Here is an 18,956-nt window from a genome sequence, read left to right on the forward strand (position 1 = left end):
GCATTTTTTTTTTGTGTATTATTTTGTTTGAAGATTTCTTCTAAGAGCGATCTTAGGTCTTTTAATGAACTACAGGTTTATGTGTGAAACGATCAAGTTCCTCTGAACCGTTTTGAATTTCAATAAGAAAAAAATGAATAAAATCTTTTTCACTGAGATTTAACAGGTTTACTTAATATCTCTTGTTAAATGTTAATGTAGAGATTTTACCTTGGACAGTCAATTTTTAAAATATATGCACAAATATATAATATTCATACACTATATATATATATATATATATATATATATATATATATATATATATATATATATAGTGTATGAATGCTTACAGGTAAAGCATTTTAAGTTTCTAACATTGACCCCTATCAGAGACAAATGCATCCAACAGTTACATGTAACAAATAAAAAAACCAAAAAAAAAATAAAGGTGAAAACATAAGTAAAAAGGTTAACAAAGAGGAAAACAAAAGCATGTTTAAACTTAACACAAAAATGTTAATGATAAAATGAAAGAAAGAAAGAAAGAAAAAGTCAATAGTAATGGAACGTTAAAAGTTTTAAAAATAAAAGAAGGAAGTTCCTTTGTTGATATAAAGATTACCATTTTATATTATTATTAGTTTTATTCTAAACTCATGTTTATAATCATGTTTTTCTTCTTTTTTTATGTAGCTCATTATTGAATGTATTTTTCTCTGATGAGGGTCAAGGAAATTAATAACTATAGTTTATGGATATTGTAAAAAGGTCAATATGTGTATATATGTGTTCGTATATCTATATATCTATATATATATATATTGCTTTTAAATATTGGAAATTTATTTCCAAGTGCATACATTATGCTATGTATGAAACTACTTTAAAAAAATTTTTTTTTTTGATTCTATTGCGATTTAGTTTGTAGGTTTGTTGTATTATTTGTCTATATCCAACCCAAAAACCAACCAAAAAAAAAAAAAAAAAAAAACAATTACCAGGATCTTTTATTTCTTATGCTCTTGAGCATATTAAAAAAAAAGACACGCATTTATTTTTATATGCTCAAAAAAAAATACATAAAAAAAATGACATGCATTCTTTTATTTTTATGTATTTTTTTTTTTTTTGTTTGAGGATTTTATTTGGAGAGCAACCCTTGTTCTTGTGCTGACCTCCACAAATGAAAAATCCTATTGTAATTATATGTTTATTCTCGGTTGTTTGTCTATGTGTAAAATTTGTTATTAATGTTACCCACACAAACAATAGCATAAAAAAAGTAACTTAATATATAGCACAGATATATATATATATATACACATACACACACATATATATATGTGTGTTTATGGATTTAAAATGCATTTAAAACAAGTAGATTTTGTGTAAGCAATTTCTATACGTTTCGAAACAGATGAAACTATTTCATTTCTGTGTGTATATAAACTTTTAGAAGCTGTATTGGATAGAAGATAAAAGTGTATCTCTCCTTCTGTTATGGAAGTCTTTATAGTTAAAACTAGCATTTTATATTTTCAATTTTCTTTAAAATAAAAAAAGAAAAAAAAGAGAAAAAAGAAGAACTCTTTATTTTCTTCTCAAGTCCATTTCATTATTACACATTAATTGTTGCTTGGTAAATCCCCAGTTCAGGTGCCTTTTTTTTCTCCCTTTTTATCATTTTATAGGACAACCACAATACTAAGCTCACCACAGTAACTTATGGAGGCTGGGCACATTATACTGACCAAATGCCATTAAGACGCAGCTTCTCATAGCACATTGTTGGCACTATCAAATAGCTACTGTCTCCTCCAATGGTCAAGGTAATTAAGGGATGTTGTCGTCAAGTTCACAACTAGTCTCGCTAAAGACTGCTGACTGCACTTGTGTATTATTTGTTAACTTAGACAATCATCATATCACAGAGTTCCTAGACAAGGAGCCAAGGTTAGAGACTGGGGTTTGCAGTTTCATTTATTGTCAGTTGAGCAAAACCAATCAAAGTTTTGTCATCAGGAGCTTCATTCGATCCGAATCCAGAATTCTGTGGAAATGAAACAAATTTTATAAAATATCAAAATAATATTAAAAAAAAAAAACTTCATATTGAATATGTTAAAATAAACAAAAAAGCAAAAAAAAAAAAAAAAAAAAGTAAAACATTTAACCAAATATTATTATTACGATGATTATTTGGTTGTTTTGTTTTATGATATATCAACCCCTTTTTGGGTTATTTAATGCTGAATAGTCATTTTGGAAAAATTTTTCATGCTTCAAGTTATTTATATCTTCAAATATTTATTAATAATGTTTAGTTTGGTTGTTTTGTTTTTAAGGAAAATTTTTGTTTTTGTCTTAGCAGAAAAATTAAGGGTACTTTTGCAGAATTTGAACCACTAACTGGTTGCTCAGAACATGCCGGCTTTTGCTGAGCATCAAAGCGTAACAGCAATACTTAAGGAAAATACTGAAGAAAATATTTAAATATAATAAAATATTTAAATATAATAAAATATTTAAATATAATAAAATAATAAAATATAATATTTAAATATAATAAAATAACAGCGCTACTTACAGAAAATACTGAAGAATACATTTGAATATAATAAAATATTTAAATATAATAAAATATTTAAATATAATAAAATATAATATTTAAATATAATAAAATAACAGCACTACTTAAAGAAAATACTGAAGAAAACATTTAAATATAATAAAATATTTAAATATAATAAAATATTTAAATATAATAAAATATTTAAATATATTAAAATATAATAAATAACAGCGCTAAGGAAAATACTGAAGAAAACATTTAAATATAATAAAATATTTAAATATAATAAAATATAATATTTAAATATAAAATATTTAAATAAATAAAATATTTAAATATAATAAAATATAATATTTAAATATAAAATATTTAAATAAATAAAATATTTAAATATAATAAAATATAATATTTAAATATAATAAAATATTTAAATATAATAAAATATAATATTTAACTATAATAAAATATAATATTTAAATATAATAAAATATTTAAATAAGTAAAATATTTAAATATAATGAAATATAATATTTAAATATAATAAAATAACAGTGCTACTTAAAGAAAATACTGAAGAAAACATTTAAATATAATAAAATCATCAGATTAAAAAAAAAATAACAAAAAGAAACGACGACTTTCCATAACAATTTTTCTGCTTTATACTTGTAACAAATTTTTGTAAGTGAAAAAAATAAATAAGTTATATACAAAATTCAAACTTTAATAGTCTTAAGACCAATACTAGTGCAGACATTTTTTTTTATAAATAAGTACATTTATTTACTAGCAGTTCAGCCCGGATTTGCCTGGGCTCTATGTACTGTTCATAACTTGCCCTAGGTGTGAATACACTTTATGTAAGATTTCAAATGTTTAGATCAAAAATTGTCTGAGTAATTTCATAGAGACCGCAGAGGTCTATTTTTTAAAAACTTTGACCCCTTAATATTTATTATTTTGGTCTCAAATCAAAATACAAAGTTTTACCCATGTCCAAATTATCTACATCTAAAATTTAAAGTTTTTAGACCAAAAATTAGTGGAGGAATTTGGTAGAATCTGCAAAGGTCAACTCTTTCAACTTTGACCTTTTGGCAGCCAAATTTTCGCCCCAAAACTGGCTAAAATGCTTGCCACATGTCTGAATACCCGTTATGTATAAATTTTAAATGTTTAGACTCTAAATTGGCTGAATAGTTTGCTAAACACCGCAAAGGTCAAATCTTTTGAACTTTGACCCCTTGCCAGCTTAAATTTTCAACCCAAACCGATTAAAAAGCTTGCCCTATCTCTGAATACTCTTTATGTAAAACTTAAAATATTTAAATCAAACATTGGCTGAGTAATTTGGTAGAGAGCACAGAGGTCTTTTATTTTTTTAAATTTGACCCCAATTTTGACTCCTTACCCTTTATTTTTTGGGGCTCAAATCAAATTATTAAGTTTGATCCATGTCCAAGTAACCTACATTTCAAATTTTCAAATGTTTAGACTCAAAATTAGCGGAGGAGTTTAGTAGATTTTTCAAAGGTCAAATCGTTGAACTTTGACCCCTTGACAGCCAAATTTCTGGCCGAAAACTGATTACAAAGATTTTCTCAAATTTCAATAAACCTCACGTCAAATCTCTAGTCTCTAGATTGAAAATTGGCAGATTTATTTGGTAGGGAAATGTACACACACACACACACACACACACACACACACACACACACACACACATATTCACTTTTATAGATATATAGATTAAAAGAAATTCAATATTTCGAATATAACAATTTCTTCATCAGGAAAATCCAGGTATTTTTTACTTTTATTATTTTTTTGATGCGGCATGGTGGTGATAATCCTTGAGACATCTTCAGATGTTGTGATATCTTGAATGTTCATTACAATGTGAGTGTTGGTCAACGTGTGTGTTATATAATATAATGCAAAACATTATCTCATTTATAAAAGTTTACATTGAAACGAGTTTTAGAATCCATTTTGTTTAATAATGAATAATGTATAAACTCACCAATGCAAACGTAATGTTCTTATTTTCAACTTGATTATCCAATACCTTCTGTAAATTGGCTGCAACTAAAAAAGGAAGAAAAAGAAATCAAATATAAAGCTGTTTCTCACTCAATAAAGAATAAAAAATAAATGAGTATACATTTTTGTGTGTATGTGTATATATATATATATATATATATATATATAAAGCTGAATGTCTGTGTGTGTGTCTGGTCACGAATAGGTTCCTATATGGTTTACTATTATAGAAAACTAATCACATATAATGATAGAAGATGTATCGAGACACAGGAATGGGTATGTTTGATCTGGCATAATGATGATTTATTAAAATTGTGTGGTCTGCATACGTGCCTGGTCCACAAAGTATGGAAATAAAAAATTTAAAAATTAAAAAAAAATAAAAAACGTTTACAAGTGTTTTGGATATAGATGTAAATAAGAATACTTTGATAAGTATGTTTTAACTTAAATAGGGATGGTATAATAAAATTGTGGGGTCTGCGTTTGTGCCTGGCCTCCATAGAATGGAAATAGGCACAAACTTTAATAAAGACTTTTCATATCTATCTGCGTATATGTTTCAGTTTAAAGAAACATGGTATAATAAAATTATGGGGTGTTCGTTCGTGCCTGACCTCCATAGAATGGAAATATGTCACAAAGTTTAACAAGGTTTTTTAATATAGACCCACAGAATATTGTAATAAGTGTTTCAGTGTGAGCAGGTATGGTATAATAAATTATGGGGTTTATCGATTTTATTTTTACTTTCATCATATTTTGCTTTAGTTTTGATACCCCCAAATTCGAAGCTATCTCTTTACAACCCTTCCTTTTCATAACCTATCATACTTTCATAAATCAAAGTCCATTTTCTGTAGGCTGTTTTTGAACCCAGTCAACAATGGGTACTTTTTGCTAGTATATATATAAATTTGTACTCCTGTCTGCTTGTTTACAATTTGATTATTATACACAAAAGGTCAGCTACTTATCTCTTCCATTTATTTCTATATATAGTATGATTCTTACAAAATATACAAGTAAGAGACCACCTCATTTGCATATTGCATTAAATAAAATCGATTTTACTAAATAGGATATGTTAGTCAATGTTTCTAGCGACAGAATTGTTTTAAGTGTTCTATTCAAAATTGTTATTTAATACACTAATATTTATGATATATTTAATTTGATTTATTTGGAATGATTTCCAACATCAACTTTTTTTAAAGACATAGAGTTATCTCCCCCAAGAAACTTTGAAACAAACTCTTCACCAAAAATAATTTGTTAATCTCAATAAGTTTCTAGCTTGAAAAAATAATTCCATGTTTTTGTAAATATTTAAAAAAAAAAAAAAAAAAAAAAAAAAAAAAAAACACTTCCGAATAAACTGAAAAAATTTCATTTGTTTCTTTTTAATATTCTTGAAATGGCTAAACAGAAACTTTGACCACTTTGAATTCAAACTTCAGCCACACTTTTAGAAACAAAAAAAAGCCCCCCCCCCCCACTAAAAAAAAAAGAAGAAGCAAATCCAAAAAGCCCCACACTCTCAAAAAGAAGCAAATCGAAAATTTCCTTTAATTACAAAAAAAAGCCAGTGAAAAAAGTGCCTTTACAAAAAATAAAAAAAATTAAAACGCATATTATGCACATGTTTTGTTGTGGTCGTTTGGGCACTCGCTGCTATTTTTATTGAAACGAGTTGTTTTGATTTATTTTTACTTTTTTGGGGGGAGGGGGTGGGGGAGATTTATTTTTAATGCACAGACAACAAAACGTGCTCAATATCCAGAGAACAGTTTCTTCTTTGTATCCCTTCTGCCAAAATAGGGTATCATGTACTTCCTTTTTACGTTTACATGTTTTTATCCATTCTTTTATTTTTTTAAATTGTTGCTCATGATGAAAATGATTAATATCCTTAGGTGTGGTCAAACGGAACTTCATATCAACCTGGGCAATGCTGGGTACCCATGCTAGCATATATATATATATATATATATATATATATATATATATATATATATAAGCTTCCTTCAGTCTTGACATTTTATGGATACCCACTAAAAGGGTGTCTGCGCGTGGAATTTTTGTAGCAAGAGTTGCATAATCTCCAACCAGACCTCTCCTGAGTTGGCGTTGTTAAATATCAATGACAATTGGAGGTTCAAGATGACTGGAAACAAATGCCAAGATAAGTGGAGAGCACATGCAGCACCTAGAATTCCTTAATAGTTACCCATCTGGTACTAGCCAAGTTCAACGTTGCTTAACTTCAATTATCTGACAAGAACTGATGTGTCAACGTGATTATGCCATATATACCATATATATATATATATATGCACACCCACACACACATACATGAAATAAGTAAACAGACACTCCATAAAAATAATTCATATATTTTAAAAGTTTCAATTTACTTTGTCCATGGTTAATACTTAGGACTGTACAAATGAATAATATAAGTTTCAAACATTGATATTTTATACTAATTGACATTTTTTTGTGTTTCAGATATTAATATACCTATCATATATAATTTAAATATGACATCAGCCAAAAAATCATAGAAATTATTTCAGAGGAGCAATATTACATGAAATCAGCATCAAATCAATGTAAATCTTGGCATCCCACTTTCCACTGTTGAGCCATTGTTCCATTCATAGGTGAAAGAAAATAATCAATATTATCTTTCCTAGATCAATCAGGGCCCTCTGGCAGCAGTCTTCATTATTAATGATGGTAAGTGTATCTATGTATATGTGATTCCATTCAGTAATGTAGAGTAATGAGTAAAGATATGTTTTTTACTAGCCTCCAGATGAAACCATTTTGTATACAGGCTAGTATCTATATCAACAAACTTGGTCAAAAATATCGGCCAAAGTCTAACTAGAATTGATTTAATTTGAGGATATCTAGGTCACGGATCAAGGTCACAGAAAAAGTTTAGTCACACGTTTTGGTGATAACTTTGGTTCTGTTCATCATACAAACTTGCTACTTGGTCCATATTGTAACCAATGAAGTCCTATCTCATATACAACATTGACTGACTAGCTTAGTCATGGTTGATATCTTAATAGGATTTCAACTTCTGATGTTTTTCAATTTTGTTGTAAGGACCTGATGTTTTTTGATAATAACCATCATGAAAAAATTTCAATCTGAAAAGATAAATAGTTTTTATTGCCTTATCGTTTCTACGGTATAACTTTCAGAATACTTCATACAATATGTAAGGCCTAAATACAACTTTGGCTGATCTTTATATTGTTAGGTAAAGTTATGTGGTCTTAAAACTGACACACTCTTGTTTGAATGACTTAATAGGAAAATCACTTTAAAAATACATTATGGCTATAACGAGTATATTTTCTGAAACACTTGTCTAATTTTAACAGTTTTCTCTTGTTTAAATGTTGTTGTTACTATCAATATTCCAGTGATGTGGAGATTAGCTTGTGTGAATTATATTACTACTCTGTATGACAAGTCCATGGATGTGTCTAAAGGACCAGTATTAGCATAATCATCTTTGGTCATGTTTATTGTCAACTACTGGTAATATGAATTATAGTGAAAACATAAGAAATTAATTGACTGGAAAAAGATCATTTAAAGTCAAAGATTTACAAGGAAGCCAAATAAAATCTTTGTTTACGATAATTTAAAACTTGTAGCGATTATCACTATGTCTAGGTGTAGCTATCTTCCTCCTGAGCAAGTACATCTGACCATTGTAGATATAGTCTGACATGAGTAGTTGTAATCAATGATGACATGACTAACTTTCGAGATATTGATGTTCATTTTGTTACCGTGAGCAGATTTTAATGTTCAAATGAATACAAGCAAAAAAGCAAAACCTACAACTTACCAACTATCAAATCCTTTCCATCTACAAGACCAGCTTCCACAAGTTCACGAGACACACTATCGGAGGTATCTGCAAAAGAGAACATAATTTTGTAGATCTCAGAACTTATAACAATGGTTATTTGTCAAAACATAAAACATAATTATTTTTGATAGTACATATAAACAGATGAAAGGAGAGTAGAAAATAAACTTTCGGCAGCATCGTAACTAGTTTCTCACATTCCGTGAGTGATACTTCTGACAAAGGAGGAAGAATTGCTACTTTCTTAATTAGAATCTATGCATATAACATTTTTAGTTAGTTTTTGGCTCTGTAATCAATATTTTTTTAAAATTCCAGACATTAAGTGACTTCATATTTTGTCTAGATCGATTTTCATAAAGGAAAAATAATGAAGAATACCAATTTCAGGATGGTTAAAATAGATTATTCAAGCAGAACAATTGTGCATCACTTTCATGCCCCCTTACAAAGATTAACATTAAGATAAAATGGAGACTAAACCTTACGTCTAGGATCCTTATTTCAGTTTTAATTTTAGAAAATTTCTAAAATTTAAGTAGTTTTAAAAAATTAAAATTCATGGAATTTTGCCTCATAGGTGTCTGTTCACTATGGATCAAATTCAATGCAAATTTAATAGGTTTCAATTTTCAATTCAGAGGTTGTGTCCATACTATTTCCCCTAAAAACCTTAAAAATACTCAAGGGAAACTAAACTTTGGAGAATATTTATTAATTAATGATCGATACCAATTGTTAAAATTTTAAAAAAATTGGAGACATCTAAATTTTCACAATGGGCTTCCATCCCTCTTTTATGTCCTTTGCATAAAACTAAATACAGCTATCCTCTAACACAGTGGTCACCAATTTGGTGCTAACCAGACTCAACTTTGCTTAATTTTAGTGATCTAACAAAACTGACATTTAAAGTTAAAATTCTGAAAGAGAAATGTGTTATAAAAAAAAAAAGAAAATAAAACATTTAAAATTTTTTATGTAAATTAACAGAAATATTAAAAACAAAAAGTTAAAAGACAAAAGGGACACAACTGTCAACATGAAGCATATTCATATCACTTGTTACGCCACATTTCTCTGGCATTTTGTATCATAGATGATTATCAAAAATGGCTGACTTACTCAAAACTCCATCAGGATATTTTACTTATGCAGCTATAATAGTTTGAGAAATCACAGTTGCAGTTAATGCATGCTTGGACAATTATGTTCTTACTAAAGAACTGTTTCAGATATTGCTTCGTGAAGTCATGTACATTTGCAATCAGTTTAAAAAAAAAAAAACTTTAGGAAATATAAAAATAAATAATAACTCCTGTGAATTCTGAGAGAATGATTCCTAAAAAATTCAAGACCAAAATATTAAAAAAAAAAAGATTGCATTGTATGTATCTAATATCTTTATTACTTATATATATGTCAATCTTATTAAAAAATACTTGGAGTTATTTGCTATTTATTTTTATTTCATTGTATCCTGGTTTGTATATGAATCACAAATACAATTGCATAGAGAAAGAAAAGTGGTAGGATATTTAATAAAAAATTACCTTGCCCAAGTGTAAAATCAAATTTGATATCATTCAATACTCTTTTTTCATTTCTGAAAAAACAAAAAAAAGAAAACATAAGAATTGGACTAAATATAAGAACACAAGAAATATGAGAATATTTTTTTGCAATAGATATGAATGCAATCAATATGACTTACTTGAAGGGAAATGTGTTTATTTTTGCAGTAAGAAAATATATATTATTACTAGTGAAAAGATTTAAGTCAGAACTTTGAAAATTCCAAGAATCAAAGTCAAGCATTTGGAGTATTGACTCTGCAACCCCAATACCTAGTAGTAGAATTTAGGTTAATTTCTGAGTGAGTTTACAGTTTTAATGTTATAAACTTCAGTTGTTTCTAATTGTGTGTATATATATATGAAAGTTTATTGAAAATAAACCAATAGTGATCGACCATAAAACTGATGGCATTATTAAAATTTATAATTCATATAACTTTATACAAACAGACACACACAAAAAAAATACATTTTTATATATAACTATTCAAACATTCAAGAAAAATCACGTTATTACATGGCAGCATTTTGATTAGAGATTGATACTGGCAGTTTTGGGAAGGGTGAGAAATCCTGCTTATTATTACTTTCGAATTTCGACCATTTTATTTCAATTCCTTGAAAAGTTCTGTCTCCAATTTTTTGGCCACTGACTGACGAATCAATGCACATGAGCAAGATTTCCCATTCTTCTTGAAACCGTTGGTATCAATGTTTAATCAAAATTTTACTATATAGTATTATGTATAATAAATATATTAAGTTCTTCAAATGTAACTGAACACTGAATTTCTATATAAATTCAGAATTATATATGTAAGAATAATTATTGTTTAATTAAAATTATCAAGCACCTTTAAAAATACTTAAGAATGGGCACTGTCTGTGGAATAATAACTAAAAGGTAGTCAACTAGTGTTTATGCAATGTTCACAACTTCCGCTTGTTCAAACAATCTAAATTGTTAAATGTATTCGCCTGAATTCAGTGTTTAATAGTTCTTGATTCCCTTTATTCTTGTAGCAATTGTTTAGTGACCCTGAGGTAAAGGCTTAGCAAATGAGGCAAAAGGTGGCTTTGTGGCTGTGATTGGATCTCATGATCAGCAGGTATCGTCACCCGCTACACTGATGATTGCATAAGCATGAAACACTAAATTATAGTTTAATTTTATATCCATTCTTTTTTTATTATTCTTTATGCAAATACAGTCATATCTTGCTACAATGTGCAGACTGTTTTAATCATAATTGATCTCATCAGGCAAGAAGATTTAAAAATCCAAAAATTGAAGGAGGGTTCAAGACCATTTTCAATTTAAGAGGAGAAAATACATTTCGCCATGGCTGGCGTGAAGCAATAGCCGAGACACTCTTAAATGATTTGAATAATAAAATTGTTAATATCATCTTCCTGACAGCTTCGTTTGTTACATGTCAGCGGTTTTCACCCTTCCTTCTCCATTTCTCCTTCTTAGTAGATTCATACCCACCCCTATATCTTTATATTACCCTTCCCCTCTTATCACTCTCTCTAATCCTTCTCCAAAAATATCTTCTTACCCCTTCCCTTCTTTAACTGAAATTTAATTTTTGTAATTAAATTTAAACCCATAAGATTATTAACCATGCTTCATGCCAGTCATGGCCAAATATATTTTCTCTCCTCTTAAACTGAAAATAGTCTTGAACCCGCCATCAATTTTTGGATTTTTAAATCTTCTTGCCTGATGAGATCAATTATGATTAAAATGGTCCGCACATCGTAGCAAGATATGACTGTATTTACATAAAGAATAATAAAAAAAGAATATAATTTGCTCTCTTTGATTGAGCAATATCAACGGCCCTTGTTGAAATTCAATTATTCTTAATTTTTGGATATCTTTCTACTTGGAATAAATATATATATATATATATATATATATATATATATATATATATGATGGTAAATCAGACTTGGATGTATTGTACTCGTCAGGATACCTCCTGTTGAAGTGTTCTAAAGTAAGTACAATGCAAAAATAAAGTATTGTAATAACACACCACATTAGACAGGTATAATTTAATAATAATTTTCTGTGCTTGAGAAAAGTGGGTGGATGGGGGGGGTAGATGTGTGTAGGCATGTCAAGCTGACCTTAACAAGGCGATCATAAAAATTTCAACTATAAAATGTATACCTCTCCTTCCCCAGATGTGAACATCTCTATTTCTCTTGAAGTTTTGTTGCTAAATGTTCAGTTCCATTGCTGAATGATCCTATTTAATCGGTGAAATAAATTATTACATCTAACTAATATGGTGCTTTCAGTTATGTTAATTCTAATTTATATGTAGATATAAATACACACACAAAAAAAGGTTCCCAGCCATTTTCAAAGAAACATCAGTTCCACATTACCTTAAACGCAATACCAATCCTATAGGAGACCCGCCAGTTTTCTGTAGCAATAAATTGAACAATAAGAAAATGAGAAATTGAACGAAAATTTATTCATTTGTCAAAATTACTTGCCAACATAAAACAAAAGCAAAAAGACATTAAAAAGAAATCTAAAACAATAGATTTATTAAACATTTTCATTTACTGAGATGTTTTATATTTTTTTAGAATGAGCTACCATTGTTAGACATTTCTTCCCATGCTTTTAAGTAATTGACACTTATGCATCAAATGCTGCAAGTGTGAAACTAATTGAAAACTATCACAAAATAAAAAAAAAACAACTGAACAAAAAATATTGAAATTTAGGATAAAATTTTTTTAAATGGTTATATTTAGAGCTATGAAGTCAGAAAATCTATTGTTTTAAGAGTCAGAGTTGGTGAAAATAGGTTGACTCTAAACTAAAAATAGTGAAAATTTATTAACAAAACACATATCAAAATCTGCATGCCATTATTATATAGCAATCATCTTTTTTTTTTTTGATTAAGTCAACATATGAACAAGATATAAGTATTCTTATTTACATAAAGCTATAAGTAAATTCATTTTATTCTGTGAATATTGCTTCAGACAAGGCATGAAGCCATTTAAATCTAAAGAGTAAAAAAAAAACCAAAAAAAAAAACATTGATTCAAGGTAACCCCCCCCCCCAAAAAAAAACAACCAATAATAAGCTGCCACCTACAGCATACATTATAAAAATAAAGTTTGTGTTGAACAGAAGAAATGTGTACTCAATGGTACCTTAGAATGATAAAATACAAATAAAAAGTATAAAAAAATAAATTAAAAGTTATATAAACAAAAACCAAAAAGTGGATATAATAAAAACAGGGAAGGGGAGGAAGAAGTATAAAACTGCAATACATGAATATGACAATGTCTAATAACAATGTTCTTGATGCCAAACCTTTTTATGACAGTTTTCAATAGAAACAATCTAAATATTTATTAAAAATAGAAAAATATTGCTTATATGTATACATCCACATGTACCGCAAGTGTGTGCATTATTAAAAAAAACAAAAAAACAGCAGCAGCAATAGCAATGACTGTATAAATGGTATTAAAATATCATAAGCAGTTATATATTACATTAATGCACAAGTTGACAGTATTTATATTAACATTGACATTTTGCTTACTCACGACTTTTGCCTAACAGCTGAATGATTAGAATCATCAAGTGTATATGATAGCGTTTTCAGGCACTTGCTTGTCTAACCACATTGAAGAGCTCTGATACAACAAAACAGTTTGTTTGTAAATGACAAATGTTGGTAAGCAGTAAGTTTACTGCTGCAGTTAGCAGTAGCAGTTGACTGATTTTGACATTTATTCTTTTTCCGGTTCCAGCAATAAAGTTGTTAATGTTTTATATTTTTCCATCACTTGATTTAAGGTTTTGCACTTCCAAAACCATTTTACAATGAATAGATCAGCAGGTTCTGAAGAACAACTCTGGTAACTTGAATGTATTTTATCTTTTTGTCAATGAATCTAATTTGAATATATTCTATCTTTTTGTCAATAAATCTAATTTGAATGTATTTTATCTTTTTGTCAATGAATCTAATTTGAATGTATTTTATCTTTTTGTCAATGAATCTAATTTGAATGTATTTTATCTTTTTGTCAATGAATCTAATTTGAATGTATTTTATCTTTTTGTCAATAAATCTAATTTGAATTCATTGACTGTCAAACCCTGAAAATACTTTTTCATAATTAATTCAAATATCTTTATATCCATAGTAACGTTTTTACATCCATGAATTTAAAATATCTAAGTCCACACTTCATAGGACATACTGAATATTTTGATATGTCACTTATTCAATATTTGAAAACTACACACAAAATTCCATTATAATCAGAGTTGAGGGGGTTAGAATCTGGGTAAATTAATTGCTTTTAGAATTGGAATAGGAAACTTCAAGAATTTATGTTGGAGTCTACTGTTTGGGCTATCAATCCCAACATTGGAAGTCTTGACAATGACTGGTGCTGCCAGATTTTGCATTGTCAGCAGGCTGACCGAGTCCCAAATGCTGTTTCACACCAACACCTCAATCTAAAGTCTGTACTATATGTCTTGTTGCAGCGACATCTTTGATGGTTTGAGCAACTTGTTGTCAAGAGGGTGGCAGCACACGAGTAGAAAGCTAAAAACCTTGACAGCAACTAGTAAGAAGAATTTGACTGGACACTCAAGTTTACAGATGGTCAGTCTTGGAATTCTGATTGATTAGCCATCTTGTATGACCTTGCTCAGGACTGCTATGCATGCGACACTATGCCAAGGGAAAAGCTGGAAGAAACACAGTTCTGTATTTCATTATCACTAAAAAAAATAAAAATATTGAATTCATTACATTTTGTTGATTAAAAACAATACTGAATTCACACATCTTGTTTGGTATCTGACTATTTAAAATATTCACTTGTTGGAATCAGAGTCATGCATTTGAACTACCAACTACATGATCGTAAAATTGTAATTCAAAATATTCAATGCAATTAATAATAGGGGTGTAGCATCAAGAAACAATAGTAAAAGTTAAATGGATTTCAAGTCGTCAAAACTGAACTTTGTACGCAGCAGATTAAAAAATAGACTAATGAAAAAAAAAAATAAATGAATAAAAAAATAAGACCAGTGACTTGTGCTAGTCTAATTTCTATTAGATTAATCTCTCCTAACACATAATAGAATTCCAAAACTTTTCTTTCTCAATTGGAATGCTTCTAGCTAATCATGGTTTGCGTGTAAATGAGTGAAATCGTACAATTACGAAATGTCTTGTTTTGTCAGTTGGAATTACTAATTATTTTGAAGCTATCAAAAATTTCTATTTTCCAATTTTGAAAGGCAGCTTACCTAGTATAAAGAAAGTAACACAAATACTTCTCTGATTGTCTCAGCATTGCTTTTGGTCATTTGAGATTTTTCCTCGCCACTGGATATAAACAATGCTGTGTCAGGAGAACTGCACAACCCGTGCTTTACTATAAACTTATTATGCATGTTTTAAGAGGTATCCATTATCTTGAAACAGAATCCCAGCATGCGCGCGCACACGCACACACACACACGTATAATGAAAATTATAGAAATAATATTCCAATGTAATGGAAATAGGAAACCAAAATTATTTATATATTCATGAACGTTTTATTTTTATTTCAAGACTTTCTCAAGATGATTGATTAAAGAAATAATGCACAAGTACAATATTTGAAACCATGTGGTGCTTTTGTAATGTCTTTCAAACAGAACATAATTGTTAGAATTCAAAAAATGTTTGATAAACATAAACGAGATATAAAAAATAAATTCCTTAAACGCGCATTACATGATTATTCTTTAAAACTTCAAACAAATTCATTTTAAACAAATCTCGGCCTTCATGAAGTAACCATTATAAACTCTAACACAGACAATGTAACGGCTTCTACAATTTATCTCCTTTAATTAGCAAATTAACCCTAACTGGACAGAACTTAAATTTAGATCCTGGCTAGTTATTTTGAACCACACCCAACAAAATGCTGTACATAACATTAAGATTCTGTATTATATTTCTCTTAGTCTGTTTGCTCAATCCATTTTTTTCCTCAAACTATGACGCCAATTTGTCTGAGACTTTGTATGGACCTTTGTTATAAGGGTCAGCAAATTAAGTATTATGGTATATGTTCAATGCAAAGTTAGGGATTAATAGAGATCAGTCACAACAATACTACGTTTACTCCAGAAGTCTGGCATAAAGCACTCATTTTAAGTCAATGGGTCCTTGGCCCATTTTAAACGGACTAAAATATATATATATATATATATATAAATATATATATGGAGGGGGATAGAGAAGGTTTATCGCAAAAACGTGCTCCTGTCTGTCTGTCCTGCGGGCTGAGAAGAAAAAACAAAAAGATCCAAGATGGCAACTATGGTCTTTTAATGCCCATGATCTCGCAGTTCATGAAAAATCACGTCTCACATGTGATTTTGAGATGTGCGCGGGTACCATAAAAGCAGGTTGCTGGGGGGAGTGGGCAGAAGCGTTCAGACCTGTGTAGAGTGAATATCGCCAGACTTTTCCGAACTTGTTTACATTGGTCTTGAACAACGATATTGTAATCAGTCAAGAAGTAAGCCAGCAGAACAGTGTTCCATAGGCGGGCAGTTCTAAGAAAGAAGCATTCAGACCTGTGTAGAGTGAACATCGTCATGCAATTGGACTTTTCTGATTCAATATATATATAACAAAAACACTCACTGCATTTTATAAATCATATTATAAATTCTAATGGCTGTGATTCATTCGAACAAAGAACAAAAGCAATTTTTTCGCATCATAATCGCAGCACATTTAAAAAATTCTAATGACTATGGTTTGTCAAAAAAAAAAAAAAAAAAAAAAAAATTCTTTTCACGTCACAAATGCATCACATACTTTCAATTATTATACTTGTTGTTTCTTCAAATCAATAATCCTGAGAAACTCTTTTAAGAAAGATGAAATGTTGATGATGAACAATTTTAGATTTTTCATTTTCATTATGTGTGTGTGTGTGTGTGTGTGTGTGTGTGTGTATGTGTGTGTGTGTGGAATCGACCCATGCAAGTGGCTATCATCGGTCTAATGTCTTGTATGAATCTGGCAATATTGAGACAGAATAGTATAGCCATAAAAACTTTGTCAAAAAGAACTCAAATCAACATTTAAATAACCATTTAATTTCTAAGTTGTAGACTATTTATTAGAATTAGTATCATACTTTAGGGTAGTTAAAAGTGCTCTTTTGGCAACCACGCATACAAAGAGCACTTTTTTTTAGTTGCCGCCATTATCCCTAGATTTGGCACAATTACCCCAAAGTAGGATATGTATATATGAAAAATTTTAATACTCTCACAAATCACCAGCTGAAAAATACTGCATTTCATAGAATGTTAATATAAACAAAACAATATAAACATGAAATCCAATTAACTGAAAATAACAAAAAAAACATTTGAAAATACAAATAGGAACAAAACTAAATAAAAAAAACTGTTTAAGCAATTTTCTCTCCATATTTATGACATTGATAATTCAATACATACATACAAGAATAAAATGACTCAATTACAATGGCAGTTGTAAAAAAGACTGCCAGGAAGTAAAAGAAACTAGTTGCAGTGTTGTTATAAGTGCAAGCTTATAAGCATTAGAACAGATAGAAATGAAATCATTTTGTTGAAAAGAGTAACTTGCAGAGGCCTACAATGACAGCACAGGGTGTTTAGGCAAGCTAGCAGTGAGATTGACGATGAAGGTGGTTTCCAATGGGGGGGAATGATGATGATATAAGCATGTTAAAAAAATGACTAAAAGTGGAAGGAAAAATACACACACACGCACAAACTCATTATACAGGGTCCGCCATAAGTAACTATATAAATAAACATGGAAAAAATATACAACTGTGATATAGAAACAAAAAGTTTTTTGCAACATAAAACATGATTTATTTATTAAATGTTTGTATGTTCTTCATGGATTGGTTGGTTATTTTTGTTTTACTGCATATCAACCCTTTTCAGGTTATTTAATGCCGAATCCAAAGATTTTGAAGAAATTTTTTTAAATAGAATATATTTGTTGTTTTCAAATCGGTTTCTATTTAACCATAGTTGGGACCCTAACAGGTACTACCACTCTGGGTCAGAGTGGACCTGGGAGCAATGGCAATTAAAGGGTGGCTCCACACTCCCCAAAGCCCGCAAGCTGGGGCCTCACCACTGGATATAGTTTAAGGTCATATCCAGGACCAGTTCTTCATGGAAGTCAACATAGTTAAGGAACTGAGTGGCATACTTTGGCACACAGCTCCAACAGCAGGGATGTCACAGTGGCTAAGTGGTTAACGACACGGACCGACAACCTGAGTGTGCCTAGTTTGAATTCAGTTTGTCTAAGAAAAACACTTTCATTTAGGGATGCTGGCAACCTTCATGTGATCCCTTCTGTAAGTACCCAATGTATTTGTAGAAAAAATTCTAACTAGAAAGATACAGGGAAACGAATGACGCTAAACAACAGCAGATCAAATGGCGCTTGAGCAATAGCAGCTCGGATTTGTTTGACAAGCTTAATGATGTTTTAAGAATAAACAATTTCCTCGTTTGAATGACACATGAACAAAGTTACAAAGAAAATATACAGTTACTTATGACAGAGCAATAGATAGGTAAATGTCATATATAAATAATATCTAAAGGACATATTATGGTAAAAGGATAAAATGGAACGATATTTTGTACTATTTAGAAAATAAACAAAGAAAATGAGAAATTTTATTTAGTTAATATTATGATTGTTTTTATATAATGAAAGGTGGAGCAGTCATGCATAAACAACACAAAAAGTCTGCAAC

General features: G+C 29.3%; 1 protein-coding gene across 3 annotated transcripts in view; it reads right to left on the bottom strand.

Annotated features, from left to right (window-relative positions):
* Positions 1-1,556: 1,556 nt before the first annotated feature.
* LOC145291287 (serine/threonine-protein kinase OSR1-like) overlaps positions 1,557-18,956 on the bottom strand; it is a 195,728-nt gene continuing 178,328 nt past the window's right edge. For all 3 annotated transcript variants that reach the window (XM_080136938.1, XM_080136941.1, XM_080136940.1), the window contains exons 13-17: positions 12,485-12,525; positions 10,058-10,110; positions 8,481-8,549; positions 4,578-4,642; positions 1,557-2,032 (exon numbers count right to left, since the gene is read on the bottom strand). In XM_080136938.1, the coding sequence (XP_079993064.1) occupies positions 1,937-2,032; positions 4,578-4,642; positions 8,481-8,549; positions 10,058-10,110; positions 12,485-12,525 (324 nt within the window). In that variant the 3' untranslated portion in view covers positions 1,557-1,936. The remainder of the gene's footprint in view (positions 2,033-4,577; positions 4,643-8,480; positions 8,550-10,057; positions 10,111-12,484; positions 12,526-18,956) is intronic.

The sequence above is a fragment of the Euprymna scolopes genome, chromosome 12 (genome assembly GCF_053919585.1).
Source record: "Euprymna scolopes isolate OS-2025 chromosome 12, ASM5391958v1, whole genome shotgun sequence".
Taxonomy (NCBI): domain Eukaryota; kingdom Metazoa; phylum Mollusca; class Cephalopoda; order Sepiida; family Sepiolidae; genus Euprymna; species Euprymna scolopes.